At 40.4% G+C, this 12095-nt stretch overlaps 1 protein-coding gene across 1 annotated transcript in view; it reads right to left on the bottom strand.

The window, feature by feature from the left end:
- The window catches only part of DCK (deoxycytidine kinase), a 30852-nt gene extending 22695 nt beyond the window's left edge, over window positions 1-8157 (bottom strand). The window contains exons 1-2 of the mRNA XM_027599117.2: window positions 7920-8157; window positions 3112-3227 (exon numbers count right to left, since the gene is read on the bottom strand). Of these exons, the coding sequence (XP_027454918.2) occupies window positions 3112-3227; window positions 7920-8010 (207 nt within the window). The 5' untranslated portion in view covers window positions 8011-8157. The remainder of the gene's footprint in view (window positions 1-3111; window positions 3228-7919) is intronic.
- Between the last annotated feature and the right edge of the window lie 3938 nt (window positions 8158-12095).

The raw sequence follows: 12095 nt of genomic DNA, 5'->3' as shown, positions 1-12095 counted from the left end.
AATTTGTCCTCCCATATATATTAATGCAATGTTTTCTACCTCTCCTCTCCAACATAAACTAAAGGGGTCAATATAATCCCAACACTAACAATGATTCACTAGGGCAGTCATTTTTAACCAGGAGGCATTCCACATATTAAAATTCCCAAGGGATTGTTTATCATTTTATAAAACACCCTAAAACTGTGAGATTCTTATGAGTTCCTTCCACTGGTTGAGAATTATGGGCCTCCACAGAGAATACATTGACCTAATTTGGTGAATCTGATAATTACATTTCTCTCTACAAATTAAAATTTTTGGCATTTTGGTTTTTATATATCAGTTTCTGCACCCCAGATTAATTATAGGTATATCGAAAGGCGGAGATGTCCCTTTGATGTGCCAAAGAATCAGTTATACATATTGAATATAAGTTAGAAGCTTATGACACTAAAAACCAGAATGGACCTTAAATGGAGGTCAACTAATCCAATCTAGTCTAACATTCTCTCAATGAAAGAATCCCTTCTGTATTTCTGACATTGGTTTACTTTGTCTACTTCCTACCTAACACCTGAGGAATAACTGCACTGATAGTTTACCCCAAAAATGAGGGGGAAAGAGGTGTTTTTAGAACATATATATCTCATTTCTTTTTTTTTTTAAGATTTTATTTATTTGACAGAGACACAGCGAGAGAGGGAACACAAGCAGGGGAAGTGGGAGAGGGAGAAGCAGGGAGAGGGAACACAAGCAGGGGGCGAGGGAGAGGGAGAAGCATGTTTCCCACTGAGCAGGGAGCCCGCGGGGCTCAATCCCAGGACCCCAGGATCATGACCTGAGCCAGGAGCCGAAGGCAGACACTTAACGACTGAGCCACTCAGGCACCCCATATATATATATATATATATATATATATATATATATATATATATATATATATATATATCTCTCATTTCTAAAGGTAAGCAAACCTGGGCAGGGCACTTCAGTGAAAGAGGCCACAAGACACACTTTGGGAGATAAAAGTGCAGAGTGGAGGGAAGACAGAAGACCCAAAGGAAAATGACAAAATGACCTGAACAGAGACTTCACAAAAGAAATCCAAATGGCAATAAATTAATTAAAGGAGCACAATCTCATAAGCAACCAAAGAAATACAAACTGAAAACATAAAAGATATTAAACACCCAACAGAATGACAAAAATTAGGAAACTGGATAATAACCACTTTGGAAAACAGGCATCATACAAATGGCCCACCAACCAAGGATTTTACTTCTTAGTCCTAGAGAAACTCTTCCATGCGTGCACCAGGATTCATGTTCGTAATAGGGCTGTTTTTACAGAAACTAAACTAGACATCACTCAAAAATTGGTCAAAAGTATAGAATAGACAAATAGCCATGTGTGAATACAACTGAATACTATATGACAATGAAAATGCACAAACTGCAACTGTATGCAACAATATAGACAAATTTCATAGACTTAATAAAAAAAGCAAGAAAAAGATTGCGAACAGGTGATTTCATTTATATAACATTCAAAAACAGACAAAACTACATTATATTTCTTAGAGATATGTTCACATACTCACATACAGTCAAATTATTTTTAGAAAGCAGAAGTATTATTGCAGGAGTTATTTTATGTGATTGATTACCCCTAGCAGTTGTTACCCTAGGAAAGGAGATACTGTGACCTAAGGACAAACAGGGACTTCCAGAATATCAGTAATATTCTATTTCTTGACCTGGCTGATGATTAGCTTTCCAATTGTTCTTCAAACTATACATAAGTTTCCTATACTTTTCTATAGTTATATCATGTGTCAAGAAAAAATGTTGAAAGAAAGAAGCAAATAAATTTGCCCACTTTAAAATTCTACTTAAGGCTAATCTTGCCTTTCCCCACAGACCAGACTGAAATATCTATTTCTTAAAAAAGTGGAGTCCATATGGAAAGGAAGTCCCTTCAAGATTTAATCCTGGATTATTCCAAGGATCAGAGTGTACTAAGCTGCACCCCTAAAGTTAACTATGCTTGACAAATCAGTGTGTGAGAAAATATTTTTAGTTATTCAAAACCATATATCCTCAAAGTCTACAGAATATCTCGCTAATGATTTACATTTTAAATACTCAATTATTATTCCCAGATTCCCTTATACCAACAGTTAAATTTGAAAAAAAAGACATTTTTGTTGAATCCTCCATCTTCCTCAATTCTAACAAAGTAAGTTTCTAGAACACATTTCCATTTTGAAGATTTCTGCTATGCTGCTTTCAATTTCAAGTCTCATTTCTCCAGAAATGAAATCTTAGCAATCAGGTCTCTTTCCTTCATACACACACAATAAAAAATTTTGCTGTAAAATACGAAATTTAACTGTTATTCCTTCTTTCTTATTTGCAATGTAGAATGGAAAGTCCTGGGAAATTGACAGTTGTGTCCAGGGTGAAAGTCTGGCAAGAATGAAAAGTACAAAGAAATAAGAAGATAAATGCTTCTCTCTAATACAAAAGGCTCAAAAGGTAAACTGATAGGGGCACCTGGCTGGCTCAGTCGTTTAAGCGGCTACCTTCGGCTCAGGTCATGATCTCAGGATCCTGGGATCGAGCCCCATATGGGGGGGGGGGCTGCTCAGTGGGGAGCCTGCTTCTCCCTCTCCTCCCCGTTCCTGCTTTCTCAGTCTCTCTCTCTCTTTCAAATAAATAAATGAAATCTTTATCAAAAAAAAAGGTAAACTAATAAAATTCAGTTACTGGTTAGTTTTTTTGGTCTTTGTTTTCCTTGTTCGCTTGTTTTTAAACAAAATGTAAAAAGCTACTCAAGGAATTTAATTTGCAATTAGATTTTTTTTAACTTTTTAATTAATTTTTAAAAACTCTTAAAATTCTACTTAGATGCAACGAGTACATAAATCTTAAGTGCATAGCTCAATGAATGTTTATACACACACATACATATACACAAACATCCATGTATGAAGATGAAGATACAGACTTAAAGCTAGATTTGAAAATTTTATTAGGGAAAAAAACCCAAAAAACCCAAAAGGTTAAATACCACTGGTCCTCTAAAGCAATAGATATTTATTTTATTTAGTTAATATTGTTTTCATACCTCACAGTCACCTTGAGCACTTTGAACATTGCACCACCTGGCAACAGGTTCAGGAACCACCTCCCAATCCTCGCAGACCTGTTTTAGGATATTCACAAATGTTGTTTTCCCTGAAGCTGTTGTGAGAGGAAAAGGAAAATTGAAGAAGGAGACTTAGGGAAAAAAAAGAAAAAGTCAAAACAGACATCAGCTTTTTCAAAATTTATACTAGCAAACAATACAAAAAACAAAAATATTCAATTTCCCAAACTTTCTCTTTAGATTTGTTTCAGTGAAAACTAAAAGGGTCCCTACACACTTGTATTAGGCACATTTGTTACTGTTTTCAGTTTATCAAAGCCACGGAATAGAAGAATTTAAAATCTGGTGAAACTGTAGGCAACATGTTGCGGCAGAAAAAAAAATCAGGTCTCTTTCCTTAACCAAGTAATCAGAGATAACTTGGGAAACAGGTAAGGCTATGCTCCCACTTAATTAGATATGTGATTTTGGGCAAGTCACTGAATCTCTCTGAGCCTGTTTCTTCATAATACAATGGAAATAATAATGATACCCTCTTTATGGAAATTGTTGTGATAAACAAGCTATGAGTACAGTGACAATCATTATAGGCTCTTGCATTTTCAAAATTTTTCTGTCTACTGGCTCTATTCTCTGTTTACAAACTTAAATCTTTCTATCTAAAACCAACTTAGAAACAGCCAAATGAACTATAAAATCAATATAAAGATGTATCCAGTACCTAGAGTTTTACAAAGAGAATTAGTATGATTATATGACACTAATTGTATAACTATACAACATTAAGCCATAGTACCTAACAGAAATTATAAAAACATTTTTGCAAAGACCCTTATAAGGAATAGCCATGCTTTCTCTGCTTCACTTTCATGGTTCTGTGCACTTATCCAACCCTTTAAAAAAAAGTTGTATGTACTTTGCTTCTCCCTGATCATTCACTAGTTTCTGAGACACCTATAGGGAAAATAACGGAAATAGTTCAGGTATAATCAGGACATACTCTATTCACTATTTTAATATTACTTGGGAATACATTCCATTTAATAGTAGGGAAAGTCTTGACCTAGAATTTTACAGGGTGTAGCAACACTCCCAATGACCACCACACCCTTCCTATCTGAAGTCACCAAAAGTGGTTATATTAGACACCTCTGGTCAACATGATGTATTCTCTTTCTCGCTCTCTTTTTCTCTCCATATGTATATAAAAATACACACACATAGATTAAAATATAAAAAAGCAGCTTCTACAAGCTTACAAGGAAAGCTTCCTCATCCTTATAAAACGGGATCCAAAGAGGGTAAAAAGAACTTACTTTTGACCTGAATGACTATATTCAAACCTAGGACATTACATAGGCAATAAAAAGAAGAAAAAAAACAGAACTTTAACAGATCACATGTAGAGGGACACCTGGGTAGCTCAGTCGGTTGAGTGTCTGACTCTTGGTTTTGGCTCAAGTCATGATCTCATGGGTCATGGGATCAAGCCCCATGTCAAGAATCAAGCTCAGTGGGGAGTCTGCTTGAAGATTCTCTCCCTCTGCCCCGCTCCCCCACTTTCTCTCTCAAGTAAATAAAAAAAAATTTTTTTTTAAAAGAGCACACATAGAGCAAAAACAGGGATGGGGAGGAAGGGGGTCAATAAGAAGGTAACATAGAACAGAGAACTGCTGAGAAGCAAAACAAAGTCATCCCCACAGGATAGGAGAAAAGGTGTTAAGGATAAACTAGATGACCATTAGATTTAATCATGGGAAAAAGACTGGTGACCACAGATTTCGTATGGAGCATTTAGAATGGTAAGCAGAAGCAATTAAAATGATCACTGGACACTGACTGAGCTAGATGGAAGAAGGAAAGGAAAACATGATGTTCAGAAAGAGGATCCAATCTGGACACCTGGGTGGCTCAGTTGGTTAAGTGTCTGCCTTTGGCTCAGGTCATGATCCCAGCGTCCTGGGATCGAGTCCCACATGGGGCTCCCTGCTCAGTGGGGAGCCTGCCGCTCCCCCTGCTTGTGCTCCCTCTCTCTCTCTGACAAGTAAGTAAAATCTTTAAAAAAAAAAAGAAAAAAGAAAGAGGATCCAAGGAACACATGAAAAAAATCAGGCATTAGCCAGAGTCTGAAAGCATTTAAAGCTAGAACATTCACCTGTCTTCTGACATGCCTACAAACAGAAAAATTTCATGTGGTCATACTCCAAAATTTTAAGAGCAAAAACAGCTATTCTTTAAAATTACTCTTCAGTTCAAGCAGAGTAACAACAGTTACCTGTAGTTCCCAATCAGATTAATATCTAGTTCGTTAGCTTTTTGGGGGGAAAGTGTGGAGCTAGAAAATAAGCCAATTAATAAATTAATATTCTATGAAAGCAAAGGAGAACAAGGACCAAAGACACTGATGTTAATACTTTAAAAGTCATGGGACCTAACAGAATTACTAATGCCAACCAGGTATTATGATGCCAAAAATCATCTATACAAACTATTAAGATAAAAAGAAGCAGGTAAGGCCTCCATAAATCTAACACAAGGGAGTATTTTAGTAACAGAGAACATGAGAAGATAAGTTACTGAGTATAAAACTAAAATGACCAGTTAAAGTTTAAGTTCTAGGAATCACTAAATAGTCTTCTACACACATATTAGCAATCTGTACATTTATACTTATTTGGGTCTGGCAAATAAGGTGGAAGGGACAGGAACAACAGTGCTAGCACATTAACAGCAACTGACAAAGCCTCAGCGTCAGGAAGACAGTAAGTGGTAAGGAACATAACCCATCTAAATAGCAAATTGATATCTTACAGAAACAAACGTCCAGCGTTACCAGATCTTCAGATATTTTAAGAAATGCCAAGAATCTAGATGTTCACAAGAAATCTCAAAATTTTTAAATGCTAGCAATTCATTAAATTTTTTTTTTTCAAATCTATGCAGGCCACTACTGTGCAAATGCAAGCCACCAGTTTGAAACTCCTTCCAGTGTAGATAATGGAGAAATCAGAGAATTTTAAGTAGGGGATAACACAATTAGATTTGTATATAGAAAGTCTGCTCTGGAGCTAGTTAAGAGAAACTGGAGATGGGGTGACATATCAGGAAATTATTTCAGGTGCTGGGAAGATTAAAGATGCTTGGGGAGTAGTAACTTTCTAGATATGATATGTTGCTTAATTGGATTTAAGAAAGGGAAGAGGATTAATTCATTGTGGTATTGATCTGAAGGGTTGTTCATTTAAATTTACTTTTGAAATGGCTGCTCAACCACTTCCTCCTTTACATATGTTCTTCTTTACCCAATATGTAACTATGAGGAACCCCACTAGTAAACATTCAACTTCAAAGAACTTATCCTAAGAGGAAATGAGAGTTTATTATAGGGATCTTTTACACTGGTGCCTGAATACTGTTGAAAGGCAACAAGATCTCCTCTTTAAGAGCGTGTTCAGCAATTTTCTACTCTTTGGAATGCTGCTATAGCATCTGCTTTGCCCCATCTTTTTAAAGAAGTACAAGAGCTTTGAAAGTGGTAAGAATTAAAAAACATTTGCTGTATGCATGAATGGCCAGTACCCAACTTGGAGCCAAAAAAATTCTATCAGAACAGGAAGTGTCAGGCATAGGTTTCCTGTGGTAGGAAATACAGAAGAATCTAAGTTCAGACGTACCTTGCAAAATGACATGGATGGTATAGTCTACCCTCATCTGGGTTAGGAACATAAACAGTACTGGTCTTTGAATCATAAGCCAGTGTTTACTTGGATGTGGGTGCAGGGGTGAGGAATGCCATGATATTAAGATCATTAAAAAAACTCTTCCCTTGGGGCCCCTGGGTAGCTCAGTCGTTAAGCTCTGCCTTCGGCTCAGGTCATGATCTCAGGGTCCTGGGATCCAGCCCCGCCTAAGGCTCCCTGCTCCGCGGGAAGCCTGCTTCTCCCTCTCCCACTCCCCCTGCTTGTGTTCCCTCTCTCGCTGTCTCTCTCTGTCAAATAAATAAATAAAATCTTTAAAAAAAAAAAAAAGGAAACCATCCAAATGTTCACAACTGGGAAGAGATAAACTGGTATATCCATGCAATGGAATACTACTCAGCAAAAAAAGAGAACTACAAATACAAGCAATATGCTAAAATAAAAGAAGCGTTATGCTAAATAAAAGAAGCGAGACACAAAAGGCTACATACTCTGTCGTTCCATTTATATGACATTCTGGAAAAAGGCAAAACTTACAGAGACAAACCAGATCAGTGGTTGCCAAGGGGTAGGAATGCAGAGGGACCTGACTACAAAAGAGCACCAGGGAACTTTTTGAGGTGATAAAAATGTACTGAATCTTGATCATGGTGGTAGTAAAAGAGCATTATATGTTTGTCATACCTCATTGAAGAGAACACCTAAAAAAAGGATAATTTAATGTATGTAAATTACACCTCAAGAACACACACACACACCCTCAATACAAATACAAAACCAAAACCAAAAACAAAAACCCTTCCCTTTGCGCAATCCCATCAAGGGGAGGAAACTGGCCCAAGGTGCACCTTAACGAGGCCTGAAGGCCCGGGCGCCCCGGGGCCACCGCCACCCTCGGGGAACGGGACAGAAGCTGGGCAGGACAGGGCAAAATGATTTAGGAGCGAAGGGAATTCGAAGCCGTGTCCGCATTCACATAGCCAGGCTGGAAGAAAGCCCTCAGTGAGGAGCAGCAGAGATGCAGCGAAGGAGCGCTGGGCCGCCGCCGCGGCTCCCCCTGCTTTGGGAACATTTCCCGAGGCTCCTTACCGATGTTCCCTTCGATGGCAATTTTCTTGATGCGGGTCCCCTCAGAGCCGGTCGCGGGAGATGGGCAGCTCCTCTTCGGTGGGGTGGCCATTCTGGTCTTGTGGCGGCCCCGAGCGCATCCAGCAAGGAGGGCTGGGAAGTGGCCACAGGTGCGCGCGCTGATGCTCGCGCCACTGCCGAACGTGACCTGACACGCAAGCTGAGCTTCAGTCTGCAGGAGGTTCTCCAGCCGGCGGGTCCTGGGGTTTGATTTTGGCGCGCGGAGTCAGCTGCCGATGGGGGCGGGACTGCGGCGCGGCCGCCCGCCCAGCCGGGAAGCCACGCCCCTTCCCTCTCCCCCAGCTGGCGAAGCCTCCTGCGGCCCCTCCGCCTTCGACGCCGCGGGCGGGGCCTCTGCGGGCGCACCCAGCACGTCGGATCACGCGGGAGCATAGGGAGGGTCCGCGCGCGCAGTGGCGCGCCTCTTCCCGGGGTTCGGGGCGGGGGTTCCGGAGGCCTGTGGAACCAAGGGTGACCGCCGAAGCTGGAGGGCGAGCGAGGGCAGGGGATGCCACCCGCCTTCGTCACCAGGTGTGGGCCGGCCCCGACTTTGGAGAACTGGCCTTCCCAGTGGGGCCTGTGGAAGGTAAAGAGAGCGTCTGGAACAGAACTGGCTGGGAAACTGTGTGAGGTGGAAAAATCAAACGGGTTACCCTGTGTAGCCAGCCTGGAGGACAACCATCAGGCTAAAGTGCCGCCGGGCACCCCAGCCATCAGGAAATGTATGGCACTCCTGCTGCGTGCCAGGCACTGTTTCAGAGAGCTGTACTTGAATTCACTCGCAGTCCAGTGCGGGAAGTCCCACCATTAGCCCGATTTATCAGTGAGGAAACAGGCACTGAGAGACCACTTGTTCAGAGTCCCAAAGGCAGTGAGTGGATCTGATAGGAATTTACGCAGTCAGACGCCACTCCACAGCAAGCTTTTCCTGGTCTCTCAAACCCGTCTCCATTTGAGTCCCATTTATGTTGAAAGAATATGCCACTCCAAAATATGCCACTACGGCATACAGATTATTTCTAAGTAAAGGTACTTTAGAAATAGTGCAAGCCCACTCTGCCCCTCCTTTGTCCCCACTAAAAGGAGATGAATCTATGTGAAAGGTATCCTCCCTGTACCAGAAGGGTAGAAGGCCTCCTTATGGCCAGATGGGGAATTTAGGGCCGAGAAGGCCTATTAACAAACCCAGTTTATTACCCCAAACCCAAACCCCTTTGTCTTGTCAATTCTGGCTAATTTATTGTTTGTCTAAAAGATACAATGACCTACTTTGGTCATTCCTTTGAATTTCCTATGTTTATGGAGCTCATATATATATATATATATATATACACACACACAATTAAATTTGGTTTCCTCCTGTTGACCTGTCTTGTGTCAATGTAACTATTAGACCAGGCAAAGAACTTAGAAGGGAAGAAGGGAAAAATTTTCTGCCCCTACAATGCTATGCAGAAGTTACCACACTGGGTGGGTTTCTGTTCAGCTTGAATATAGATAGCTTAATTTTGCATGCCCTACACCTGGCAAATAGTTAACAAATGCTGAATTTTTGAATGCACACCTCTGTGCCATGAACTTTGCTAGAAGACTCATCTAGCTGGGGATAGATGCAGTGTAGAAACACCCAGAATTTGGGGCGCCTGGGTAGCTCAGTCGTGGGGCGGCTGCCTTAGGCTCGGGTCATTGCCCCAGGGTCCTGGGATCAAGCCTCTGCATTCGGGCTCCCTGCTCCGCGGGGGGCCTGCTTCTCCCTCTCCCACTCCCCCTGCTTGTGTTCCCTCTCTTCTGTCTCTGTCAAATAAATAAAATCTTAAAAAAAAAAAAAAACCCACCCAGAATCATTTTTAATCTTGGCAAAGATCTAGTAAACACACTACCCAGTCTAGAAGTTCCTGAGTTCAAATGGTCTACAGAAACCAAAGGCCGTGTTACTTTTTTTACCTTGCAATTACCATCAGACCTGAAATGCATCTTAATGGTAGAGTCAGAAGGGGTGTAAATGGTGAATCCATTCTGAGAAACAGAAGGCAGAAATCAAAATGTGAATTCATGGGGAATTCTAGAAAAAAACAGCAAAAATCATTTTGTTAACATCCCTGTAATTATTTTATTACTTTTGTTTATCCCCCTAGTGATTAGTAGCAGGATCCTTGAAATGAAAAAGCCTGAACGCTTGTCATCAGGGATGGCAAGGAAGCCAGGGAAGCCACGGGGTGTTGATATTCCACACCCAAGCTTAGAAAACCCATGAAATGGTAAAGATATTGGCAGTAGAGAGAGAGGAGTAAGGCAGGGTGAATGAGACCTTCAAACAGGAGGAAAGTAGAAGAAAAGGAAGAAATTCCATATGGAACTGATAAAGATGTGTAGGTTTGAGGAACAGGAATACCCGTGTGGTTGCCACAAAAGAAAAGTAGTATAATGCCGAGATTGAGAGGTTTAAGCAGTGGAAAATTAAAAAACTGGTTTCAAATTCCAGCTCTGCCAGATTCTGGCTGTGAGAACTTGAGTTCCTCAAAGCTTGAAAGTGTTCCTTAAAAATATGAAGTCGATGGGGGAATGAGAGAAACCCAGCTTTCCTGGCATCAGGTTCAGCATAATTTACCATTTTCCTAAATAACCTTTGGATAATACAAGTTAGAGATAAGAGAAAAGCACTTTTAAAATCTCCTTGATTTTTGGGGCGCCTCGGTGGCTCAGTCAATTAAGTGACTCTCTTGGTTTCAGCTCAGGTCGTGATCTCAGGGTCGTGAGATCAAGCCCTGTGTTGGGCTCCGGGCTTGGCCCAGAGTCTGCTTGAGATTCTTTCCTCCTCTGTTCCTCCTTCTCGCACTCTCTCTCTAAAATAAAATCTTGGGGCGCCTGGGTGGCTCAGTCGTTAAGCATCTGCCTTCGGCTCAGGTCATGATCCCAGGGTGCTGGGATCGAGTCCCGCATCAGGCTCCCTGCTCAGTGGGGAGTCTCCTTCTCCCTCTGCCTCTGCTTGTGTGCTCTCTCTCTCCTTCTCTGTCAAATAAATAAGTAAAATCTTTAAAAAAAAAAAAAATAATAAAATAAAATCTTGAAAAAAAATTCCTTTTTATCCACAACCCCTTATCTGAAACGCTTTTGCAGCCAGATGTTTCAGAATGCAAAAATTCTTGGATTTTAAATTTAGAATCCTGTAGTACATATAACCATCCCTTACCCTCCTGCAGAGGTGTTAAATACACAGATAATTTGCAGTGAAACACAGATTTCACATTAGGTGGGATAAAAACTATTAACTTCAGAACAGGTTAAGTTTGCACTAAATTCAGGAAAATACTTTGTTTTCCAAGCTTTTCAGATTTTGGAATTGCAGATAAAAGACAGGGTATCAGAACACCCAGCCAGTCAGGAGCATGCTACCATCTTCACCGTTTCTTGTCAGAAATTTTACAACTACTTCAATCTGGGAATTCCTTTTCTTCTGTGGGAATGCTGGTATAACTAAGGACAGGATCTTGACATAGAGGTTTATTAAGAAAACTCTAAACCAACTCAGAAAATGAGAACAAAGGCAAAAAAAAAAAAAAAAAAGAGTCCCTGAACACTGGTAAGTAGTGGTTACAGCCCATGCATTTGTACACACAAACCCAACAACTTCTGTAAAATGATATTTATTGGCTTAATAAGCTTGGTTATAATATACTCCTTGCAACCTTCATTATTGCCTAGAAACACATGAATGCAGAAGGCATCATAAAAGCAAGAGTGGGGAGTCAGGCGCTTCCAGCAAATCTGAAGTGCAATAGCAAAATAAGCTAGAAGGGCATAGCAGGGAGCCATCAGTCCTATATAGCTCCTTATCAAAGGAACCTGTATTACACTGCATGCTTGTAAACTTAGGTCATCAAGAAAATGTGACATTGTACTCATTAAGCTGTTTAAAACAGGAGTATAACATTAAACATGGTTGCTTAAAGGAATATTTAGAACTTGATACCAAAATTCATCAATCCAAGTAATATTACATAATGAAGAATTAATTATTTAAATTTAGTACAATAGAGGCAAATGAACCTAATTACCAAAATATAGTTAATTTTTACATGGGTATGTATTTCTTTATACACGGATGCTTTGTAGATACTGTATGTGCAAAATAATAAG

This window comes from Zalophus californianus, chromosome 2 (genome assembly GCF_009762305.2).
Source record: "Zalophus californianus isolate mZalCal1 chromosome 2, mZalCal1.pri.v2, whole genome shotgun sequence".
NCBI classification, from domain to species: domain Eukaryota; kingdom Metazoa; phylum Chordata; class Mammalia; order Carnivora; family Otariidae; genus Zalophus; species Zalophus californianus.
The sequence above is the reverse complement of the archived record's forward strand: the minus strand, read 5'-3'. Positions and strand labels throughout refer to the sequence as shown.